The 25,823-nt window shown below is 49.8% G+C and overlaps 1 protein-coding gene across 2 annotated transcripts; it reads right to left on the bottom strand.

Annotated features, from left to right (window-relative positions):
• Window positions 1-23,494, bottom strand: COLGALT1 (collagen beta(1-O)galactosyltransferase 1). Of its 2 annotated transcripts, XM_044995043.1 has the most exons (13): window positions 23,406-23,494; window positions 22,024-22,252; window positions 17,732-17,842; window positions 16,131-16,248; window positions 14,809-14,943; window positions 14,451-14,655; window positions 12,821-12,940; window positions 11,315-11,391; window positions 10,963-11,069; window positions 10,187-10,319; window positions 9,149-9,276; window positions 7,848-8,054; window positions 1-1,586 (listed from the first exon to the last, which is right to left on the bottom strand). In XM_044995043.1, exons 1-13 carry the CDS (start codon window positions 23,488-23,490, stop codon window positions 1,319-1,321), a joined length of 1,923 nt encoding a protein of 640 aa, XP_044850978.1. In that variant the 5' UTR covers window positions 23,491-23,494; the 3' UTR covers window positions 1-1,318. The 2 variants fall into 2 exon arrangements, with proteins under 2 accessions (XP_044850978.1, XP_044850980.1); XM_044995045.1 differs by lacking the exons at window positions 22,024-22,252; window positions 23,406-23,494 and adding an exon at window positions 18,987-19,626.
• Window positions 23,495-25,823: the final 2,329 nt, after the last annotated feature.

Below are 25,823 nucleotides of genomic sequence, written 5' to 3'. Positions count from 1 at the left end.
TCATAACCAAAGATTTTATAAAAACAGGAAAGTTTTGGTCTTACAGAAAGAGAAGACTTCAGCTTATATTAGGGCACATCATTAGCAGGAACCTGCAGGATCTGGCAGCATTTCACCCCTCCTCCCCAGACACCCCCAAGAGAACATTCAAGGGTCATGAATAGGGATCCCAGAAATCCATTTGCCAGGGAAAAATGCATAATGGTGTTTTTACAGAGAATCTTTAGTTTTTACACTGAGAAAAAAACCAAAACCCTCAATTTTACTGCAAGTACCAGTGTCACTTTTTCAATGTGCACAACCTCCCCCTCCTGTGGTTGATTTTTGAATGTGCTTTAAATTCACATAGCTAAACATATGCCAATAAACTGCTTGCGGCATATAGCGGTTACTCAATGCCATATAGCGGGTCGCGTTTTAATGCATCTCAAATTTCACTTCAGCCTCCACACATGAGTAATTAAAGTTATAAAAAGATGCTGAAAACTTTAAAAGTCACCCCAAAGACCATGTCACTGAGTTTGGTAAGGACAAATTTAATGTTGATGGTAACCTGCTGTTCTGTACTGTATGCAGCAAGGCTGTAGATGACGTTTGAAGGCAGACAATCGCAGAACACATGGAAAGAGCTAAACTGACTGAAAAGAAATGAAAGAGGCTGAAACAGCAGGGCCCTCGACAACAGTAAAGAAACAGTGCACTGTGACTGGATCATTCCAGCATTTTACAACTGTAAATATATCAATAAAACATTGTGTTCAACTGATACCTATATATATATTTTGTGGATAAGAACTAACGTTCAGTGTTTCATTTTAAAAATCCATGTTTTCCCCCCCAATTATGGTTCTTTAATTGGAGAATTTTGTTTTGTTTTTTAAATCAGAGAAAACTAGGATCCCTGGTCATGAGATACACACATGGCAACAGAGGCAGGAAGACCAATGTCCTATCAAGCACCAATATCCTAAACCAAAGAATAAAACTTCTCCACTACGACGAGCAACTGTGTAAAGATCTGTGCTGAACCACAGAGCAGTGGCTGAATTGATGGACAAAGCAAACCTGACTTTCTCCAGCATTCTCTCTCATAGAGTCCTGCAACAGCAGAGGTCAGAAGGGCTTCAGCCATGACCCTCATTGGCTTTGTCATCTAAGTGACTTTACCATTATATTCTTGGACACACCGAAGCTCCAGTAATCCCCATGGATGGATGCTGCTATACCCCTTTCCCTGCTTTCTACCCCGGCTCCAACACACACCCTTCCTTATCACGGTCAGTCCCTTCATCCATTTCCTAGAAGGGGCCTGCTCTGGTCATAGCTCATCCCGGGCTGTACTGTCAAGAGGTGATTGGAGCACATCTGAGTTCTTGGCCTCCTTGCTGAGCTCCTGCTGTTCTTTCATTTTCTGGGATTTGGCACGGTCCCAGTCAGTTTTTACTCTCTCATTATTCCAAACCACAGAGGTCTCAGTGTCGCTGATGTAACCATCATCACCGGTGTAATGTGTTGGGTAAACCAGCAGTGGTTCCACTGAAAAGGCCAGCAAATTCCGGTTTTCAAAATGTTCCATGTATTCAGAGCTGTTCAGAAAAGGGGAAAAAGAAAAGGGGTGTGTGTGTGTCACGTCTTCTGCATTTACCCTACAGTCCATCTTCAGCTTCCCACACCAGTGCATTAATCCCTCCATTTACCCTGCTTCACTCCAGACACCCTTCATCCTCCCATTGTGGCATTCAAACCACACATCAACTTACTTAATTTTCTAACCCACAACCCTTCTAGTCCGCTCCCTTTCCCTAAAAGAACAGCAGCTGTAGAAAAACATCGCAGCTCCAACAATTCCTAAGAAATGAGTGTTTTAGAGCCCTCTCCAACCCCCACCCAAGTAGCTCCAACCAGATCTCAGCCTCGTGGGGCATAAACAGACTAGTAAAGCCAGAAGCCAGCTTGTTACTACTGCAATGTGGGAATGTCAGGAAAAACACTGCCTGGGAATGGCTGGGTCATTACACTAATTGAATCTATTTCCTTATGTTAAGTTCTCCTCACACCTTCTATGGGTCATCTCAATTATCACTTCAAAAGTTTTTTTTATCCTGCTGATGATAGCTCATCTCAATTGATTAGACTCTTCCAGTTGGTATGCATACTTCCACCTTTTCATGTTCTCTGTATGTATAAATATCTCCTGTCTGTGTGTTCCATTCTATGCATCCGAAGAAGTGAGCTGTAGCTCACGAAAGCTCATGCTGAAATAAATTTGTTAGTCTCTAAGGTGACACAAGTACTCCTGTTCTTTTTGCGGATACAGACTAACACCGCTGCTTCTCCAAAACCTGCTTGAACCAGGCAGTGTTGAGCAAGATGGTCTGAAGGTGTGATGTCAGCTCTCACTGACAGGGCTGGGTGGCCCACTTGATTCTCAGTAAAGTGGCAGATTTTAAAAGCTATATCAAGGAGCAGCCTGGACTGCAAGTCCCTTCACAGAAATTCCAGTACGGTGATCAAGCCAGTGGACAGTGATGGGGCTAGAGCAGGCTCATGCCTTTGCTGCACAGGAACTCCAAATGGCAGGAAGTGTCTGATTTCACCCAAGTTTCTCAGGTATTCATCAAAAACCCCACGGGTGCTGAAGACAAACATTTCTGGTTGTTAAATAAAAAAAAATCAAAAAGCTTTAAGAAAAATTAAGAAAAATGTAGGGCTGTCAATTAATCAGAGTTAACTCACGCAATTAACTAAAAAAAATTAATCATGATTAATCACACATATAACAATAGAATACCAATTGAAATTTATTAATTTTTTAAGTGTGCAACAGCCCTGGAAAAATGTTAGTTTTCATTCAAATTTTTCATACGAACTGTGATGTCATTCCATATTCTTTATGAAATTATGCTTATCATATGAATGACATAACTGAGATATACTTTATGCCAGAGGGCTCATGTGAGATATCACTGGAAAGGTCTGATTTACTGAATGCGATTATCCTATTTGTATGCCTGTATCATTTCTGTATCTGAAGTTAGGAACACTGACTATGTATTTGTATTTCAACTATGCTACTTTGGATGACGCCCACTGCTAACACTTCAGATACAATAATGGAAAAGCCAGATGAGACATCCGCCCTATCAGCGAGGACAATGATCTATGAAAAGCTTCCGTGTCACATGCATCCAACGAAGTGGGTATTCACCCACGAAAGCTCATGCTCCAAAATGTCTGTTAGTCTATAAGGTGCCATAAGACTCTTTGCTGCTTTTGTGAAAAGCTTGGCTTTCCTGTGGACACTCTATACTGCCACTGACTCATGGACATTGTGATCCTACAGAGTCAGGTGGTCTTGTCACCTGATACTAAACATTACCTGGGACTTCTTGTAATTTTCCACTGTAAGGGAAGGGGGATCAAGCTTGGGAAACAAAGAATTCCCAGCTTATGTGAATCCTATTTAATGGTGGGGAGGAAGGCAAACAAGACTCCTTCCCCTTCATGGCCTGTCTGCCCAAGAAGAAAGACTGAAAAGGGGAAGGCAAGGTGGGAGTCCAGACTGCACGGCTGGCCTTACCATGAGGCGAACTGAGATGGCTGCCTCAGGTGCCAAAATGGGGAGGAGGGCACCACTAGGACCCAGAGTGTAGAAAATTGTGTCTGCTGCTGGTGCATATGTATTCTCTCTGCTCTAGATGCACAGAGATGGTGGAGTGCTGTGCTGGAGGAAGGAGGGCACAAGAGACATAACAGGCAGGCAGGAGAAAAGGTGAGAGGGAATAACAGAAAGCAGCAAGAGCTGCAGGGAGACAGGAGGAGCCGCCCTCTTATGTACCTCTCTAGCACCCCCAGGAGCCTGGCCTGATTAACACCAGCTTCTCAGGGAGCTTCCTGTTTCCTGCTGCTTCCCTGAACCCACTTCAGGAGAACAGGCAGTCAACTGAAGTAGTAGGAGCCAGTTAAGCCCTTAAGACGCTGATATCTTCCCTCACTCAGGCCCTGCTACCAGCCTACTTATTTGTCCCCTTCAATTGAGTGTTGAGAGCCACTATAGCTGGCACAGAACAGCAGTCATGAGTGAAAGAAGAAAATGCAACTCTGGGGCAGCATTCAGAAAAAGCAAAAACAAAGGAAGCTTTTCTATCTAAGCAGGAAGGAGCTCTCCTGAGATACATAGACACAAATGTTTAGGGTGAATCTTCCGGGTCAAGTGAGGCTGTGAGTGGTGAGGAGATGCCCGATCTTCTAGTTAGTCAGAGTGCAGGTGACCTGGCAGCTACTGCAGCATCCATTTCTCCATCTCAAATGGATGTAACCATGCACATTCCTGAAGAAAAAGTGTATGTCAGAGAAAAGTGTGGTGGAGGCACAAGAAACAGCTGCTGCTGAGTTTAGTTCCTTAAATCTATATCACCCAGGACTGTGGACTCACTTGAGCAGTAGCCTGAGGGACTTCCTTGTACTGAATGGGCCACAGCAAGTGAAAAACTTCATGTTCCCAAAAGACAATGAAAACAGAAGTTTCTATCTAACACATTACTGGTATGAAATCCCCAATGGTGACAAAGTGGAGAGGCCATGGCTTATGTACTCAAAAACCCAGAATGCTGCATACTGTTCTGGTTGCAAACTCTTCCAGTCTAATGTTCTAGCCACACTGGGTTCCAAGGACTGGAAAAATCTGGCTAGAAATCTGGCATGCCATGAGAAGGCAGTAAATCACCAGAGAGCATTCCATAGGTGGAAAGAGCTTGAGATGAGACTAAGGTTAAAGGCCACCATAGATCAGCATCAAGAGAAGATTGCATCAGAGTCTCTTTACTGGCAAAATGTTCTGAAAAGGCTCATTGCTATTGTGAGAACCTAAACCTAGCACTGCGTGGCACTTCAGATCAGCTGTATGTGCCAAACAATGGAAACTTCCTTAAAACTGTGGAACTGATGGCTGAGTTTGATGCTGTACTCCAGGAGCATCTAAGAAGAGTCACGACCCAAGAAATGTACACACACCACTACCTTGGAAAAACAATTCAAAAGGAGATCACACAGTTACTGGCAAAAGTCAAAGAGAAGATTGTGGCAGATCTGAAGTCAGCAAGATATTACTCTGTTATTCGGGATTGCACACCTGACATCAGCCATACGGAACAAATGACTTTAATGGTGCGTTTTGTAACGACAACAGAACCTAGTGAAAATGTCCCTGCAATGGTGATTGTCAGAGAGCATTTTCTAGAATTTATTGACACTGATGTTGCTACAGGAGCTGGTATGACAAAAGTGCTTCTTGAAAAGCTGGAAGATTTGGGAATTGCGATAGCTGACATGAGAGGTCAGGGCTACAATAATGGTGCCAACACGAGAGTAAAAAAAGAAGAACAGAGGAGCGCAGACACAGATCCGAGAGTTAAACCCTCGAGCTTTTTTTGTCCCAAGCAGTTCTCATTCATTGAACTTGGTGTTGCATCACTGACCATCAGCTTCTAGTGAGGCTGCTGAATATTTTAATGTAATTCAAAGCATCTATGTATTTTTCTCTGCATCAACTCATCAATGGCAAATTTTGAAGCAACATCTGGAAACATCCTCTCTGACACTGAAACCACTGAGTGCCACACTAAGGGAAAGTCGAGTGGAGGCGATAAAGCCTATCAAACACCAAATTGGGAAGATGGATGATGTCACAGTTGCCATTATGGAGGATAATGCTATGACAGGAACTGTTCGTGGGAGAACAGTGGCACAGGGAAATGGAATCACCAGAAACATACATAACTTCAAATTTCTGTGTGGCTTAGTGTTGTGGCATGACATACTGTTTGAAATAAATGTTGTAAGCAAGAGACTCCAACGTGTTCAACTTGATATATCTGGAGCAATGGAACAACTGGACAAAGCAAAGTCAGACCTACAGTCTTACCGGTCAGATGAGGGATTTCAAAATGTTCTGAAGAGTGCACAGAAGTTGGCAGAGGAACTTCACACTGAAGCTATTTTCCCACCCTTTCAAGAATAACAGAGTCACCAAAGAAGACGACATCTTGATTACGAGGCACGGGATAATCCCATAAGAGACCCCAAACAACAGTTCAAAGTTGAATTCTTTAACCAGGTGCTAGATTGTGCAATACAGTCAGTTGAAGAATGTTTCATGTAGCTCAAGGAACACAGCAGTGTATATGGGATGTTGTATATGATATTCCAAAACTCCTCACTATACCTGAAGAAGACCTACACCAGCAATGCAGGGCACTAGAGACAGTGTTGACACATGATGACATGCGTGATATTGATGCGAGTGATTTAGGTGATTAACTGAAAGCCCTTTCAAGATACATTTCAGCAGGATCAACTCCAAAGGCTGTTCTGGAATATACGTGCACAAATAAGATGATCACTCTCTTTCCAAATGCTTTTGTTGCTCTGCGCATACTTCTAAGACTTCCTGTAACAGTTGCCAGTGGAGAATGCAGCTTCTCCAAGCTGAAGATAATAAAAACACATCTACGCTCCACAATGACACAGGAGAGGCTGGTTGGCCTTGCAACCATCTCAACAGAGCATGAGCTGGCCCAGACTGTGGACCTTCAGGAAGCAGTTCAAATCTTTGGAACCAAGAAGGCACCGAAAGCACCACTTTCATTATTCAAAACAGATAAAAATGCCAGTGTTTACTATGCAGACAAAAAAAAAGTTACATTTGCTGTTCAGACGTTTGAAAGTTAAGTGTTACTTAAAATTTTTGAACAAGGCATTTTAAGTTGTTAGTTCTCCTTTATTGGGGTAGGTAGCAGAGCAGGACCATGAGAGGAGAAGAACAGGAAGAAGGCAGAATTGAGACCTTTCAAAGTTTTGGCCCAAGCAAGGGGACATGGGAGCGTCAGTTGAGCTCCTCGCCTCAGGTGCCAAAATGTTGTGGGCTGGCCCTGCCAGACTGAGACAGGGGTCTAGTCTGAAAAGGACTATAACTGGAACTCTGAACCATAGAAGCTTTGCAAACTGCCCGCAACAATATCTAGGGTGAGAAATACTATTTGTAACCAATTTCTTTAGTGAAACTAGCTTAGTTTGCGTGTTTGATTTCATTTGCTTAATCTGCTTTGTTCTGTTTGTTACCCCTTTTACCACTTAAAATCTGCCTTTCATAGTTAATAAAATTTGTTGATTATTAAACCCACTTTCTTTAATTTCTAACGGGGGGGAGGGGAAGAAGTGTGCACATCTCTCTCCACACTGAGGGACAGGGCGAATTTCATAGTATATCTTTGGGTCTGTGCTCCAAGGGAGGTGGACATCTGAGTGCTGGAGCAAGTCCCTTAAGCTGATTCTTCCCCGAGCTGATCTGCAGCTGGGCGTGTCCCTGCCTGTGTGTGTTAGAGGAGGTTTTAAGACTGTGGCTCCGCAAGACAGGCTAAAGGGAGCCCATGCTGGCAGAACAGGTAGACTCGGTGGTATCTAGGCACATCAGGTGGCTTCCCAAGGAGTCCAACCCATCACAGGAGCAATAACCATTTCCCAACTAGCTCTAGTTAGAACCTCTGTTTCCAGGGACAAGCAGGAAAACTCTTCAGTATCTTCACACCAACTCCATATGCTACTACTGGGATATGTGAGGCTTCACTGCCAAGTTCAGAACATAGGGGTTAATCCCTGTTCAGCTACAGCTGCTGACTACAGACTCCATCTCTGACTACTGCTGAAGCAACAGCAAAGAGTGTTTGTTCAAAGCTCTGCCTGCAACAGGCTTCTCATTTCAGAACACAATGCTCCCTTCACCGTTCCTATAGGCTGATACACCCTTCTTTCCCCAGCACTAGGCCCCAGAGGATGCAGTCCAGACTCACACAGGGTGTTTGTCAAACATGACAGGAAGAAATTCATCCACAGGTAACATCTTGGAGAGTGGCTCAGCTGCCAGCAGCTTCTGGGCACCCTGCAGTGAAATCACATAGGCTAGAGTCCAGTAGGAATAATCTGCCTCCACCAGGTTCCGCACGTGAGGCACAGACTTCTCTGGGTGATCCACCTGCATTCGCTTCCTCCCAATGTAACTGGGGGAGACAGACAGCAGCACAAGATTATCTTTTAGAAAGACTTACACTCTAGCTCAGGGGTTCTCAAACTTCATTCCAATGCGACCCCCTTCTGACAACAAAAATTACTACCGTCCCCCTCCTGGGGTCTTAAAGCCTGAGCTCGTTCAAGCCCCACCACTTGGGGGGTGGGTACGGGAAGGGGACAAAGCCAAAGCCCCACAGCCCCAGGCTGGGGGCCAAAGTCCAAGGGCTTCAGCCCCAGGCAGGGAGCCTGTAACCTTAGCCCCGCTACCCAGGGCTGAAGCCCTCGGGCTTGGGCCCTGGGCCCCGTTTAAGACAGCCCTGGTGACCCCATTAAAATGGGGTCCCAACCCACAGTTTGAGAACTGCTGCAAGCAGCAGCTAGGGCCTCATGAAGGAAAGATCGGGTGGAATTCTCTGGCCAGCTTTATGCAGGAGGTCACATTAGATGATCGTAATAGTCCCTGCTGGCCTCAAAAAAAAAAAAAAAAAAAATTATGAAGTCCCCATGCCTGGAATCAGTCAGCATAGGTGGAGAACAGAGGTGGCAGGTGCCCTTGTAGCATAGGGCAACAACTTCTGGCATAAAAATAAATCTGCTTTCTGGTTAACAGGGTACGTGGTCCTCTCTGATGATGTGTTTGCGGTACAGAAATCTTTTGCCATCATCAGTGGGTGAGCCTATGCTCTGAACTGAGTGCAGCTCAGCATTCTCACCAACACCCAGGCTCTGTCAGAGTTGCTCCATTGGAGCTGTTGGTAACAGGGAAATCAATGACCTCTTTGTTCCCAGTTTGCCAAGCCATCAAAGTATCATCCTCTCCTTATTCAAATCCCTTTCAGAATGCCACTTCCTACTAATGCCTACAAAAAGCAAGTTTATAATAATCAAAGGGTAGGTTATCTCCCACTCTGGACCTCCCAGTGTCCTCTTACTCTTCTCTCTTTTAGACTGCAAGCTCTTTAGGGCAGGATTTATGTATTTTACAATACTGAGTGTACTGCCAGAGGTAAACAGATAATTAAAGACAAGAGCCCAGGGAAGCTGAGTAGAACATCCATATAACGTTCTGATCTTCTGCACTTACATCAAGTCCCAATCCAGACCCTCTTCTTCCAGGTCATACATCAGATTCATCAGCCGTCGTTTAAAGAATATTTCAAACCGCAGGTCATCCTCGAACACGACTGATTTCTCCAGCCCTCCCTCCACAATCTAGCAATTTAGCAGAACAGAAGCCAAGTCAGAGAACCTGAAATGCCTGCACCTCCTTCGCCCCACCCCCCCATGACATGTAATTTATATCCCCTTCTTTCACAGCACTAGTATCTATTGACTTTTAGTGCTGAGGAATTAGCTCTCTTGCCTCCCGACCTCTTCCATGTATATTCCCTTTTACCACTTCTAGGGCACATCTAGGCATCATGAGTAAGGTTCAGATTTTGTCACAGTTATTTTTAGTAAAAGTCATGGACAACAAACAAAAATTCATGGAAGCCCGTGGCCTGTGTGCGACTTTTACTAAAAATAATGGGGGGAGGCCAGACAAGAGGATGACTGAAGCCTGAGCGCAGGGGTGGGGGAAGAAGTGATGAGAGTCTGGACCCCACGGCAGGGCCCCCCACCACTCACAGTGGCTATAGAGGAAAATGTCATGAGATCTCTAAAAGCCACGGAACCCGTGGCCTCCATGACAATCTTATCCTTAATCATGAGATCTGCAAGACTGCTCCCAACCTGCTGTGTATAAATACACCCATTGCGGCTCACATAGTAACCCAAAAAAAACAAACAGAGGAGGGCACCACCCTGCTACCTACACACTCCTCTCACCCAGCTAAAATAACAGTGTCAGCATGTGAATTCCTGCTCAGTGCAGGAATGATTTAAGTCTCTGGATGGTCCTGAGAAAAAAACCCCACCCGACCATATGTCCCTGCTTATTCTTTGTGCAACTGCAAACCCTGCCAAGAGCAGTGGGAACGCTGGAAGTGGGAGAACCATGGCAGGAGCACAAACTGAAAAGGTCCTGGCTTGGCTATCACACCCAAACAGAACAAGTGTCCTGAAGGGGTCAGAAGCACCAAGATCCCTGGAGCTCTCCTGAATATGCAAACTCACTCACCTCCTTCCAGATCTTATAGTGACTGAGGAAGCAACCCAGCTCCCCTTTGGTGAGTGGACGGCCGTGGTATGGATCCTTATATCCTGGCAGCATCTGAATCCCCATAGCTTCCACCTCACTACTGTTCATGGCTCTGCAACAAGCACAAAGTGGTTAATGCCTCCATCAGCACAGAGCAGCAGCTGGCTTTGGAGTCTCTGCTAATGCTCATGAATGCAGCTTCTCTCCCCAAGAAATCTCCAGGCCACTTTATTTTAAGCCTCTCTCTTTGCAGAAGAGATGATGGAAAACAGAATAGAAGATCCTAGGATTACTCATTCTCACAGCCAGTTTATAAAGAATGCAGGCAATTTAGGTCATTACAACAGCTGTTCTGGCAACAGCTCAAGGCACTACACAGCCATTATCTTGTTACCTCACCCTGAAGGGCCTTGTGTGCACGTGCAGGGAAGACATTATTAGAGGAACTATACAGGCTATTCACTCTTTGTCCATTGACAGGGTGGGATGAAGGGAGACAACGCCTTACAATCCATAAGGGGCTTCCTACAGCAGAGAACTTTATGAAGTGACTGGGAAGCACTGACACCCAGAGCGTCTGGCTCCTCCTTCTCCCTTCCACCAAGCAAGGGAGTTGCCCTGCTTCCCTGCATCTCCAAGAGACAGCATCAGCTCTTCCCCATAAATACACCCTCCAGGAATCCTCACTGGAATATCCCGGTTCCTTATTATCAGGTGTTGGACTGGGCAAATGCTTGTTCTCTGGATGCACTCACTTTCCATCCACAGCCTCAATGATTTTGCAGTCGATCTGCTGCTCGTACAGCGTCCGCAGCATTCGCTCTCGTCGATCTGCCCTGTGCTTTAAGTTAATCATGAAAACCTGAGGAAATAAAATCCATGGCCATGAATGTGCAGGGAGGTAAGAACTCAACTGCAACCTTGATGCATCCTGCACTGAACACAAAGAAAGAGATACCCTGTGCTTTATTAAGACCTAGAAATGCAGCTCAGGCATTAGAGAGTCTGAGGTGACCACAGGAGGAAGCCCATAGGCTCAGCTTGTGCAAACTAAACACTATTCTTCATCTCAGTAATGTGCCTGTATGGATGAGAGTCCTGACTCACCTCATCAAAGCCCATCTTGTCAGGGACCTTGGGCAGGACGGACAGGTATTCTGAAGGTTCCACTGGAGGGTTCTTCACTAAGGGAAAACCAAGAAATGGAATGTGAATGGGTTTCTGTAAGACATTATCTTCCAGACATAAGGCCAAGGGACCTCTCTTAGCCGCCACAACTCCAAATGGGGCACAGCTACCACCACACTAGGAACAGCCGTCCAAACAAACCACCACAGAGTAACCAGGTACGAACAACCCACTGGGGCTTGAGAAAGAAAAGGATCCTCTAATTTTCTATTCCACGACTGATCTCCTACACCCCTTCTCGCTGCTAGCCTTTGGCCAGTGCCCCACAAGTGCCTGACATAGATATTTATGCTTATTAGTCCTGTTGATTGACATACTGCTCTCTCATTTATTATTTACTTCAGGTTTTTCCTCTTGTTGGAAGGAGATTCTCCAGTCTCAAGGAGTGAGCAAAGAGTATTCAACCAATTAATTAGAGAACGTTTGCAGGCAGATTTGAACAGGAAACCACTGTCTAGAGCTGCATTTACAGAAATATTCTGTCTCTGAAGACAGGGAGAATGCAAGCTTGTGCAGCTGAAGCCATGCTCTGTGTGCAGCCAAGGGTGGGCGGGGGAGAAATCAGAGGAATAAACCTCTGGCATCAAATTCTCAGATACATAAAACTATTTTAAAACAGTTATCCTGTGACCTGGGCTCTCCCTCTTGCATTACTCAAATTTACAGAGATGTGTATTTAAATAGCTAGGAATCAGTCCTCGTCCCTTTAAGAGTTGACAGGGAGAGGTCAGATACTTAACTTCAGTAAAAGAATCTCTGTGCAGCCAGGACCAAATATAAAGAGATACTGTGACCCGTACCTAGGAATGTACCCAGGGGAAGAAAACATGGAGTCCAACACACTCCCTATACTGTACACACCAGAATTCAGATTACTCCACACACAACAGGGTGGATGGGCACTGCCATACAGGCCCTGCAGACACCAGAGGCCAAGAGAGGGGGAAAAACTGAAAGAGGACTGTGTGGTAAGCTGCAGTCACAAGAGATGAGGGGCCCTAAAGGTTAGCGGAAAAAGCAACACAGTCAAGTCAGGAAGAAACGCTCTCTGTTTTTAAGTGGTACAAACAGCAACCACAGGAGCTGAACAATTTACCCAGATGTCAATAGGCAAGACACCATGCCACCCCCTCACTACCTGTAGCAGACACAAGCAGCTCCAACATGGCCAAGGGAACTGTGGAATCATTTGAGGTAGCGCTTCCATAGAAACTACCATTCTAGCCATCCTGCTTAACAATTCCTCAATACATTTTCCTCCTTCCATCCAACCACCAGCTTTGAGGCAGCTGCTGCTGAATCCCCAGGACAGAGACAGGTCCCAAATTCAGAATGTCAAAAGTAAGAGGGAAGAAGGAAAACCGTCTAAGCAATTCCCAGTCCAAGCCTATGAATGTTCTGTTTCTACTGGCATCCAGCACTTACCCATTATCTCCAGCTGCACGTGCATGAAGCTTTCCACCTCGTCCCGCATGGTGCTGTGGGCTCTCAGTGGCACCGGCAGGAAGCCATAAACCTCTTTGTTGCATACAAACATCTGGATCTCTGAAGTTAATACACAGAGTGAGCTACATGCTGCTCAAAACCCACTCAGTGACAAACCCAGCCCACATCATGGGACTGCATAAGGCACCCATGTCCTTGGCTTCATAAGTCAGCTCAATAAGACCTCACGTGGCCTGTATGAGACAACTGCATTAGAGGGGTGTATTGTGCAGTGACCTGTACAAAAATGCCAACCCAGCCCATTATATACAATTGTTTATACAAGTACAAGACAAAAACTGACACTCCCTGGACTGTTAAGCTGGAAGAGCTGTGCTAAAGTCACGGGTTGGTTTGAGTTGGGAAAGGAAATGTTTGTAGTTGAAATCACTTAAATGGGTTTTCCTGGTTACTGTTTCATGGAATAATGTCTCCATTCCTTTTTGAACATTGCTTATTCACTATGGCACTAAAAAGGTCAGAGGGACAGGAAGGAGCAAGCTTCACCATCATGGTTGCGGCTCCCCTACCATTTCCTGGAACCCTGGGATCCGCCATGACACCATTGGGCCTTTGTCATCTTGATCCTGAAAGATGTTGTGACCTGGCCAGGCCAGAGAAAGGGAACTAAATGACATCCCCTCCATCAGCTTTGTCTAAATCTTGAATACCTGAGAGTTAGGTTCTAGCTATTGTTCCTCCCTCATGTCATTTTCCTTCCTTGTCTTATTTCTCCTGTTTCTAACTTCTCTTTTTGCGTTTGGCCTAACAAGTGTCAGGCTTTAACTGGCCAAGACAACTCCACATTTGTACACTGGTATGACAGGAGAAGCCACAAAAAGCAATTCTTTAAACAGACCAACACTGGTAAACGTTTGCCATGTCTCAGAGTAGCTGATAAGATCATATACTGGTCCTATAGTTTCCCAGCAGCAAGGTTGCAAGCCAAAACCCAAACTCTCACAAAACCTAGCAGAGACAGATGTTGCATTTTCTATCTTTTCTGTTCTTCTCTCTTTCCATTTATCTTGTTTGGTATTAAAGGAAACAGGACTTTCAATAGCAGCAGCAGCTCCAGACCATCTAAACTAACTTTCTCTCTTCTCCCTCTTCTTCCCACAAGAGGACAGCTAATACCATCTAAAAGACTGTAAAGCAAGTGTTCCCCCTATAAAATACTCTATACAACTAAAAGGAATAAGGAAAGCTATTAAAATGAAAGCCTGAGTTAATGCAAAACATTGCAAATCCTTACATTGTTTTTTCCTTCTTTTTCTGTGACTTTAAAAGATTTTAAAATGATGAGTGTTACAACAACAGGGGCCATAGCAATTACTTGATAGGCTTGGTTTGGGGGTCTCCTAACTGAACTATTGAGCGCTGCAACAGTAAACAAGGGTTTTGTTAATATCTTATCCCTTGTTGGGCCCAAGACAACCCGTTACCAACACAGCAGACAACCTAATCCCCCTTCGGAAAAGGATGGCTGCAGGCTCTCAATCCAGAGCAAAGCTACACACCCAGCCTATGCTAGCAAGAAGTGCATGAACAGCAATATCCATTAACTCACCTGCCTGCTTGCAGGCAAATGCAAAGACAATGATGTCATCAAAAGACCAGGTGTAATCTGGGTGTGGTGGGTAGAAGGCAAGGTCCCGGGAGGCCTCTTTCCGCAAGTCAATCAGGAAAGTGGAGTGCACCATGGGGACAGCAAAGCAGCCACGGCGATCTCGTTTTCGAATGGGAATGTAGGCAGGAGTGCGTTTGTAATAGCCCTAAAAAAGGGGAAAAGGAGAGTCTTGCAGGAGCTCGGGGGGGGGGGGGCAGCTGGGAGCTACTCATGCATGCAATGGATCCTGTGTGCAAAGTGCTGGTGTACACAGGGACTGGAAGAGGAACATATGTCAGAATCCCAGGCCTCCTCCTACCTGCGAAGTCATTCCACACCAGAAGTTAGAATAGGCAGCACGAGAGTCCAACATGGGCGCCACTACAGTCTTGTTCTCTGCCATCAGCAGGCCCAGGGTGTCTGGGTTTGTCAGGAGATTATCTGCATCCACAAACTGCAAACAGCAAAGAGAGACAACAAGCACAGTCAATTCTAATGCAGCCAGTCTGGTCCCTGCATCAGCCTGGTGTGCTCCACCCTGAGCCATTCCTGTGTAAACCCTGTGAATGCTTTCCAACTACTCCTAAAGTTACTCTCAGGATGTCCACTGACCCTAGGCGCTCCTCACTAACTAGGTATTACTGCTTTCATTCTGATAAACACAGGCATTTCTGTTCCTAATTCTCAGACCTGAAAGGCAGGATCCATCAGCCAAGCCTGGAAACACATGGACTGCTGAGCTACAAAATATCCCATGCCAGCACATCAGTATAGCATAGGCAGTACTTGAGTCCAAATGGATTTCTATTACCTAAAGCCCAGTCACAAAATTCCCTTAAAGGCAGCTGCTATTCAAAACAGAGAAAGAGACCCATCTTAAGAAGTGCACCCTCAAGGGAGAAGTTCCTTAAATTCAACTACAGTCCTTCCCGTTTAGACATGAGAAACACAAAGATAGCTGTGACAGACATTTATATGTACATTAGCTACATTTATACCTAAGCCAGTTAGATCATAAAGCTACTAAAGAAGGCTACAGCCTCCAAGCCCTCCTGGTCTGAAACATCTTCACAACAGCAATATTTTAAAGATGCTTCCACTTCTCCAAGCAGGCAGGAGCACCCAGTGCCAGCAGACACAAGTGCTTGGCACCAGCTGCATTTGGGGATGCGTGTGAGGGGGGGAAGACACCAGGAACATTTACAAAACACTCATTTTCATGCCACTGTCACCAACATAGTTAGTGCATTGATAGCAATTCATTGGTCAAACAGAGGCACCAGCAGAGCCCAACTTCATGCAGATGAGGGACACAGAGTGCTTGCAGGGATCCAGTCAAGGACATCATATGGATTATTTCCACCCATTAGGTTATCATCATACATTTGGTTGCTCCCAAAAGCAGGACACCAAAGTACATGGATAATGGGCCATGGCCTGCCTGAATGCTGTCTGGCTATTCCTGTGCTCATGCAGCTCTGGTGTGCAGGGCCAGGCTAGTTTAATCAGCAGCATTAGCCCAGGTGAGAGGCGAACAGAAACCTCCACAACTGAACTTGGATTTGGTTTGCAAACTGAAAATGATTGGACATAAACATAGCATCTGTCACCACAGTACCAAAGGCAGGGAGATTTTCTTACCAAGATGTAGTCAGCCCACATGTCCCTGGCAGATTTCAAGGCTGCTTGTCTGAGCTTCATCACGTGCTCATAGCGAGAATTTGACCAGTGCTTCGGGCCTTCCTCATCCGGATAGGACCTGCCAGGGATTAGCCTCAGTTGAAGTCCCAGCTGCGTTCATCCCTCATCACTGCTTTCCCTTCCCAAAAGTTACATGATGTGAATATATAGCTGGAATGAACTCAGCACAAGTGCCAAATCTGAGAGGTGAAAGGCAAGCTAGTTGTAAAAGACGCCCTGCCCCCCTTTAGCCACACCACAATCCAAGTGGCCTTCTCTGCCAAGGAACTAACAGACCTCCTGCTTGGTTTTGGAGTCTTCTCCATAGACAACAGCAAGATTTCGGCTCAGTAATATCACGGAGGCCCCTGAGACTCTACAGAAAAGGGAAGGCATTTGACAGACAGACATGTCTTGTTGGTCCCATGGATCCAGTTAAACCCTTGGGCTAACAGAATATCCTCTATATGCAGTGGAGATCATTGATGCAGCAGAGTCAATTGCTCTGACCCACCAGTTTTATGAGCATCTCTGAACAATCTTGTCTAGAACTGCAGCCAATCCAATCCTGCCACAAACAGTGACTTCTATCAGAGCCCTGACCTGCTCTCCAGCGCACTACTCCCAAGTGACAAGCATCCTGAATCCTCTAAAACAAGCAAGACCAGATAAGGCAGAATTTAATGCTGTCTCCTTGGTGTCTGCAGATTTTGAAAAGGGAAAACAGATTTTTTACTTCTATATTCAAAAAAATGAGACTATTGAAGTATTTACATGGGACTCTTGATAGCATTTGGAGACCGGCTCTGTTCAGTAATTTGCAGGCAGGTCTGCAAGGTTGTATGACCAGGGTGGGCTTCTGACAGTTGCAAGGCGGGGCAGCTTGACTTTCCTATCTGGAGCAAACACTGCATCAACCATCCTCCCATCCCTGGCACCCCATCTCACTGAGTGTATGTCTGTGAGGTCAAGGGAGGTCATTCGTGGGAAGGAAGCCAGTGGTTAGAAGGGAGCCAGGGCACTTGCTGGGGGGAAAGGGGGTTCAGACATTCACCCATCGTCACTTTGAGAGTTCAGTGGGGCTAAGATGAAACTTAACAAAATCACATGCCCCAGAGAAACAAGGCTTATCAACAAACCCTATCTGCTCTCTGGCCCTGGGGCAGTCTTTCACAGGGCAGGAGGGATAGCTCAGTGGTTTGAGCATTGGCCTGCCAAACCCAGGGTTGTGAGTTCAATCCTTGAGGGGGCCACTTAGGGATCTGGGGCAAAAATTGGTCCTGCTAGAGAAGGCAGGGGGCTGGACTCAATGACCTTTCAAGGTCCCTTCCAGTTCTAGGAGATTGGCATATCTCCAATTATTATTATTTTTTTTTTTTTTTTTTTTTTTTTTTTTACCTATTAGGGCTCAGTTAGGTTCTTTCCAACGCCTACCCATCCCACAGAGGTTAACTCCACCTTTTAATTTACCCTTTTACTGAGGAAATCAATAAACCTGTGCAGCTGTCTCTCTTCCCAAGTTTAGCCAGGTGCTGGTAACAGTCTCTGAGGCAGGGTCTCACCTGGGCTCCTCCATCGGCCTCCACTCCACAGTGTGATACAAAGTCTGCACATTTATCAGCCATTCTCGTAGCACAGCCGTTGTGTTGTCAGTGTTGTGGTCTGTTGCCACCCTGAAAAACACCCAACAGTGACACACTGCTAAGTAGGGACATGAACCCTCCTGGCACTTTCCCCCACGCCCTGCAGGGGAAGCTGGAGCAATGCTCTTGGTTAAGGTTATGATTTAATCGTGAGTATCTTTAGTAAAAGTAACAGACAGGTCACAGGCAAAAAACAACAACAACAACAACAAAATTCACTGCCCCAGGACCTGTCCATAACTTTTACTAAAGATACTCATGATTGAATCTTGGAGCAGGGGGCACTGCAGGGGCAAAGCCGGGGATCTGGCACTGCCGGAGGGGGGAAGCCTCGTGGGGCATTGCTGTGGCTGCCACCCGGGGGGATAGGGGGCAGGGGCAGGGCGGGGAGTCCTGGGAGGCCCACTGCGGCTCCAGTCACTGCCAGGGATGAGGGAGCCCCAGGACCAGCCGCATTGGCAGCTGCTCAGGCAGTCCCTGAGGCCAGCTGCCCAGGGCCACCAGAGCAGCAGCCAGTGCCGCTGGCTGAGAGACCGCCCAAGCGCCTGGCTGCAGAACCACTCTAGCAGCAGCCAGTGTCGCTGAGCCAGGGCGGCCCTGAGATCAGCCACACTGGCCACTGCAGAAGTCACTGAATCTGTGACTTCCGCGACCTCCATGACAGACATGGAGCCCTACTCTTAGTCCATGCTGCCTCCCCGCACACCCTGCAGGAGAGTCTGAGGTAAATCCCACCATCTCATATACTTTCTCATCTGCAAAGCTGCCCATTTCCCCTCTAGGTTCCACTGAGCCCACAGGAGACACCCATGTTCCCAGAATTCTGGGCTCTCCATTCTAACCCTGCTCCTCCTCATACCCTATTGAACCAGGAGCCTCTTGCTTCTCTCACCCTTTCTAGTGCAAGGTATTGCCCTAATGTAAGAAAACCAGGCAATCAGCATCCCAGACCCTACTCCAACCCAGTCTTGTTGAGAATGGATCCCCAACACAAGATGCACAGCTGTCTTTAACCCTGTTAGCTAATGGGGGTGGGAGGTGGGCGTACCTTCACTCTCCTCTTTCCAAGCGTACAATTCATCCACCAGGGAAAAGGGGCTCACGGAGCCCTGGGACCGCTCCTTCAGCCACCATGAGGTGGCAGGAAGAGTTCTCTTCCTCAGTCTATACTTACCTCAAAGTGGTAGAGAGTTTGCAGTAGTGCCTTTCTTTCCTCCTGCTGTAACGCAAGCTCCAGTGGGAATTTCAGAGCAGGTACTAAATCCCTTGGGGAAAGATACCTTCCCTGTTGAAAACACTACCTGCCCAGCTTGTCCATGTAACAGCCACGTTCTGCTCCGTGTCTCTAGTCGCACTGAGTGCTGGCTACATGCACATGAAGCTGTTAATGTCCAGACACTTGGGGCAGGCTGGCAAGCGTTTCACTGGGGCCAAGGTGGCTTTAAAGTGCTAATCTGCAACCTAGAAAAAGTAACAGGACCCTCCCATCCAACGATACCCAGATTGGCCCAGGGTCTCACTAGACTCCTGTCTGTGCTCAAGAAAGGCCCCAGGCCCCCAGCGTGGGGCTGCAGGGAGCAGGGAAAGGGAGTTGCCTGAATCTCACCAGCCCCCAGAACGGCAGGGGGAGGAAATCCCAGGCGGGTCCCAAGCATCCTCAGCTCCTGCTCGGGCCAGGGAAGGGAACAAGTATGTGTGGAGAGAAGCCAAGGAGACCCTAGGGACCTGGCTGGCCCGGTGAGGGAGAACGTCCTGCGGTCGCTGGGTGTGTCCTGCTAGTGTGTGCGTGAGATTCCCAGAGATGGGGGTCCTGGGGGGCTGGGCGGGGATGCCCGGAGGGAGGGGGGGGAGAAGGATAGGCAGGGATGACAGCCAGGGGACTAGGTGGGGGATGATGCCCGGGGGGCGGATGCCGTGGGGTGGGGGGGCTGGGCGGGTCCCGGGGGTGGAGGGATGCCAGGGAGCTGGGGGGGGGGGGCGCCCAGGGGACTAGGCAGGGATGATGCCCGGGGGCCGGGATGATGCCCAGGGGCGGATTACGGGGGGGGGGAGATACCGGGGGGCTGGGCGGGTCCCGGGGGGTGGATGCCGGAGGGGAGGGGTGCCCGGGGGACTAGGCAGGGATGATGCCCGGGGGCGGATTACGTGGGGGGGGATGCCGGGGGGCTGGGCGGGTCCCGGGGGGGATGGAAGCGGGGGGGGGGAGCCCGGGGGACTAGGCAGGGCTGATGCCCGGGGGCGGATTACGTGGGGGGGGATGCCGGGGGGCTGGGCGGGTCCCGGGGGGAGGAAGCCGGGGGGGGGTGCCCGGGGGACTAGGCAGGGATGATGCCCGGGGGCGGATTACGTGGGGGGGGATGCCGGGGGGCTGGGCGGGACCCGGGGGATGGATGCCAGGGGGGGGTGCCCGGGGACCTAGGCAGGGATGATGCCCGGGGGCGGATTACGTGGGGGGGGTGCCGGGGACCTGGGCGGGTCCCGGGGGGTGGATGCCGGGGGGGGGGGGGTGCCCGGGGACCTAGGCAGGGATGATGCCTGGGGGCCGGATGCCTGGGGGCCGGATGCCGGGCGGGTCCCGGGGGGTGGATGCCGGAGGGGGGGGTGCCCGGGGACCTAGGCAGGGATGATGCCCGGGGGCGGATTACGTGGGGGGGGATGTCGGGGGGCTGGGCGGTCCCGGGGGGGGGGATGTTGGAGGGGGGGGTGCCCGGGGGACTAGGCAGGGATGATGCCCGGGGGCGGATTACGTGGGGGGGGGTGCCGGGGGGCGGGGGGGGTCCCGGGGGGGATGGATGCGGGGGGGGTGCCCGGGGGACTAGGCAGGGATGATGCCCGGGGGCGGATTACGGGGGGGGATGCCGGAGGGGGGGGGGTGCCCGGGGGGTGGATGCCGGAGGGGTGGGGTGCCCGGGGGACTAGGCAGGGATGATGCCCGGGGGCGGATTATGGGGGGGGGGGTGCCCGGGGGCTGGGCGGGTCCCGGGGGGTGGATGCCGGAGGGGGGGGTGCCCGGGGGACTAGGAGGGGATGATGCCCGGGGGCGGATTACGTGGGGGGGGGATGCCGGGGGGCTGGGCGGGTCCCGGGGTGGATGCCGGAGGGGGGGGTGCCCGGGGGACTAGGCAGGGATGATGCCCGGGGGCCGGATGCCGCAGGGCCGGGGGCCGGGCGGGTCCCGGGGGGGATGAATGCCGGGGGGGGGGCCCGGGGGACTAGGCAGGGATGATGCCCGGGGGCGGATTACGGGGGGGGGATGACGGGGGGCTGGGCGGGTCCCGGGGTGGATGCCGGAGGGGGGGGTGCCCGGGGACCTAGGCAGGGATGATTCCCGGGGGCGGATTACGTGGGGGGGGCTGTCGGGGGGCTGGGCGGTCCCGGGGGGGGGATGTTGGAGGGGGGGGTGCCCGGGGGACTAGGCAGGGATGATGCCCGGGGGCGGATTACATGGGGGGGGGTGCCGGGGGGCTGGGCGGGTCCCGGGGGGGATGGATGCGGGGGGGGTGCCTGGGGGACTAGGCAGGGATGATGCCCGGGGGCGGATTACAGGGGGGGATGCCGGAGGGGGGGGGTGCCCGGGGGGTGGATGCCGGAGGGGGGGGGTGCCCGGGGGACTAGGCAGGGATGATGCCCGGGGGCGGAGTAGGGGGGGGGGGATGCCGGGGGGCTGGGCGGGTCCCGGGGTGGATGCCGGAGGGGGGGGTGCCCGGGGGACTAGGCAGGGATGATGCCCGGGGGCCGGATGCCGCAGGGCCGGGCGGGTCCCGGGGGGGATGAATGCCGGAGGGGGGGGGTGCCCGGGGGACTAGGCAGGGATGATGCCCGGGGGCGGATTACGTGGGGGGGGGGATGCCGGGGGGCTGGGCGGGTCCCGGGGGGGATGGATGCCGGAGGGGGGGGGGGGTGCCCGGGGACCTAGGCCGGGGTGCAGCCCGGGGGCGGATTACGGGCGGGGGGGATGCCGGGGGGCTGGGCGGGTCCCGGGGGCCGAATACGCGGGGGGCGAGATACCGGGGGGCTGGGTGGGTCCCGGGGGATGGATGCCGCGGGGCGCGGGGACCTGGGCGGGTCCCGGGGGGGATGGATGCCGGAGGGGGGGGGTGCCCGGGGACCTAGGCAGGGATGATGCCCGGGGGCGGATTACGGGCGGGGGGGATGCCGGGGGGCTGGGCGGGTCCCGGATACCGCGGGGGGTGCCCGGGGGCGGCTCTCACCACAGCGCCGTTCGCTCCTTCGGGTGCCGCAGCCGCTCCAGGGCCCCCAGCAGCGCCGGCAGCGAGTGCGCCGCGTTCCGAGCGAGCAGCGCCAGCAGCACCCGCGGCGCCTGCAGCGGCGACTCCGGGCTCCACCGCTCCTCGGGGAAGTAGGCGCTGCCCGGGGCCAGCAGCAGCAGGAGCCAGAGCCCGGCGGCCGGGGCCATGGTGCGTCGGACGCTCCGCGCAGCTGCCCTCCGACAAGAAATGGAACTTAAAGGCAAAGGGAAGACAAGCCCGGTACTGGCCGCCGTCTCCCCCGGGGGCACCTCCCCTTTAACAGGGATTCTTACACGCCGACAGAAAAGGGTCCGGAGACACCCCCGCCCCGGCCCGCCTCTCTCGGGGCTGGCTGGAGCCTACGCGTAACGCCTTAAAGGGATGGGGCCAGGCTGCCCCCCACGAGCCACGTGCCCTGCCGCGCGAGGGGCCCGCTCCCGGGACGAGCCGCTGCACGAGCCGGGCCTGGCGCCGCGTGGGGGTGGTAACGCTCCGGCCCCGGCCCCGAGCAGCGGGTCACCAGAGCCCGCGTTAGCCAGGCCCAGGGCGGGGCTCGGGCTCTGCCCCCACCCCGGCCCGCGGGGAGGAGGGGGGGGGGTTGCAGTGCGATAAAGTTTGAGTCTCAGGGGGAAGCCGGCTGAGTCTGGCGCCACGAAAACACTGAGGCGTCTGGCAGCACAAAGCTGAAGCGGGTTTTTTACCCACGGAAGCTGATGCCCAAATAAATCTGTTCGTCTTTAAGGTGCCACCAGACTCCTTGTTGTTTTAATGAAGTTTGGTTACCGCTGACGTCTTATTTCTAGGGGGAACCTCTGTGAGTCACTGCGCACCTGCAGCAGCCCCTGTCCCCTGCAGACTCCCCCCCCCCCCCCGAAAATACACTCTCCTGGGGAGGGGCTGCAATTACACCTTTCGCCCACCAGAGGCTGCTCTTGCCAGAACAAGGCAGGTGGAGCAGCCTGCTGGGGAGAGGCTCGTTCCCCACAGTGCCCTGCTCCTGGGACCATGTGAGGAGGGATGGACAGAGTGGGGACTACAGGGTGCGTGGGGGGCAGTGGTGTTCCACAGACTAGGGGTCAGAAGGGTTAATGTGGGGGAGACAGACTGGGGCATAGGAGCTAGTGAGGTGACAGCATTCAGCTGGGGCAGAGTGGGGGTGTAAGGCTACATGGGGATAGGGGGTAGCTGAGTGGGGTATAGGGACATGGAGATGAGGGGAGAAGGGGTGGCTGGGTGGGGGTGTAGGGACACAGGGGCTTATACGCCTGACTGAATGGGTCAGCGGGGGTGGATGCTCCCTAACAATCTCCCCTCCCCCCTCCAAAAAAAAATCTATTCCATACTTCTCCCACTCATGCACAACAACTGTCCAAGTTCACTCCCAGGCTCCTTCCCAGCAATTACTTCTCTTTCCCTCAGCTCCTCCATTAACCCTGACTCTCCCAAGCCTTTGCACGGCTTCTGAGGGGTGTGGGAAATAGTGTCTGTATTGTAGTTTAAATTAACTATTACTCAGTTATGTATAAATATGCAGTCAAAAAAGCTAACAATGTTGGGAATCATTAGGAAAGGAATGGATAAGACAAAATATATTGCCTGTTTAAATCCAAAGTACACCTACATCTTGAATATTGCATGCAGATGTGGTCACTCCCATCAAAAAGGATATATTGGAATTGGAAAAGGTTCAGAAACGGGCAACAAAAATGATTAGGGGTATGGAACAGCTTCCATAGGAGGAGTGGTTAATAAGGACTGTTCAGATTGGAAAGGTAAGGGGGGATACGATAGGTCTATAAACTGGTGTGGAGAAAGTAAATAAGTGTTACTTACTCCTCTTAACACAAGAGCTATGGGGTCACCAAATGAAATTAATAGGCAGCAGGTTTAAAACAAACAAAAGGAAGTATAACCTATGGAACTCTTTGCCAGAGGATGTTGTAAAGGCCAAGACTAAAACAGGGTTCAAAAAGGAACTAGATAAATTCACAGAGGATAGGTCTATCAATGGCCATTAGCCTGGATGGTGTCCCTACCTCTGTTTACCAGAAGCTGGGAATGGCTCACTTGATGATTACGTGTTTTGTTCATTCCCTCTGAAGCATTTGACATCGGCTGTCAGAAGACAGGCTACTGAACTAGATGGACTTTTGGTCTGACGCAGTATGGCTGTTCTTACGCCTAGTAAGGAATCTATATGCCAAAAAACATTTCCTGAATCCCTTTTTGTTCTAATATTGTTACAGACATACTTGTGGACAGGTATTTTGAAATTACCTAAAGAATTGAAACTGGCATGATTATATTGTTATTTTGACAAAAAAATGTGGAATTTTAAAATAGCGTGCAGAATTTAATTTTTTTGTTACAGAATTCCCCCGGGGTATACAGTGAGACTAAAGCTTATCTGTGTAGAAGAGATTTCTGGAGGTCCCAGCCAAGAGTGTGGAATTAACTCCCCCACAAACAAGGTCTATCACAAACCTCCCTACCTTCTCCAATGGCAAGGACCATTTCTTTGACCTTGCCTTCTCTGAGATAATACAACCACCCAGCTGGTGCTTTGTTTAATTTAGATGGAATAAATGCATCAGAGGTGTTAACATTAAACATGCTTAAATAGGTCCAAAGCTTGGAATACAGACATCACCCTACTTATACTATGGCAAAAACACCATTAGAAATCATGTTAACCTTTTATTAAAGCTAGAGAAAAGAAGAAAAAACAGTTAAAAGCATTTGAAATGTAGTGTTAAGGGAGGCTTTATTTAGTTTAACAATATTCCTTTTTTCTTTAGCTGTATCTAGTGTTCAGAAGGAAAAAGACCCTGTTGCTTGACAGTATCTTGGATGTTACCAATGATGGTAATAACTGTCTTTTTGAGGAAAAGAGAAGTAATTGAGATGGGCTGGAGATGTCTTTGCTGCTGCTGCTGCTGCTAAAGTCCAGTCTTAGAAGGAAAAGCCCTCTTGTTTGACAGTCTCTTTGCTGGTAACCAAAGATGATGGTAACTGTTATCCGAGGTGGTTTTGGGATTCATGTGGAGCTTGTAGGGGTGATGATCTGGGTCCCCCCCTCTCAGGATCAGGGTGACAAAGGCCCAGGGTCCCAGGAAACAGTGGGGATAGCAACCACAATGGCGAAGCTCATTCCAAAAGCCTCTGTTTGTTTTTTAATACTTTCGCCACGCAATCTTTCTTTTAAGGACCCAAAAAGAGAGTGATGGGGGGTATAGACCATCCCTTCATTATTTTGTCTACCAATAGGCCTAATATCCAACATACCAATTGGCTCATTAATTTCCAGCTCTACATTTCCTGTTTTTAACAAGTGTTCAGTTCAACACAGTCCTTGAATCATATTGAGTTGGCCTAGTATGTTTGCACTAATTTAGAGTCTGTCTGCCTTCTGTACTTTTCTCATCACCACTTCTTATAGGTTATTGTAACGTTATGAACTTTTACATACTTTTTAAAGTTGAGTTCACACTTTGGCTAAATTTGTAGGTTCAGTTATTTCAACAGTGCATATAAATTATAAAAAAAATTCCAAAACAAAATTCCACTGCACACACTTTTCCCCCGGGGGGAGAGGAAGAGAGAACCACCATGAGACAGATGTTAATCACATCACTTAATCCACTACCAAATGTGCTCATACTATGAAGCTTAATCAATATAATGAATAACTCTATACCATCTTGCCTCATATTTAATGCCAGACAGGAAATGTGACAGACACAGGCCTACTGGTTAAAGAG

Source organism: Mauremys mutica, chromosome 20 (assembly GCF_020497125.1).
Source record: "Mauremys mutica isolate MM-2020 ecotype Southern chromosome 20, ASM2049712v1, whole genome shotgun sequence".
In the NCBI taxonomy this organism is placed as follows: domain Eukaryota; kingdom Metazoa; phylum Chordata; order Testudines; family Geoemydidae; genus Mauremys; species Mauremys mutica.
The sequence above is the reverse complement of the archived record's forward strand: the minus strand, read 5'-3'. Positions and strand labels throughout refer to the sequence as shown.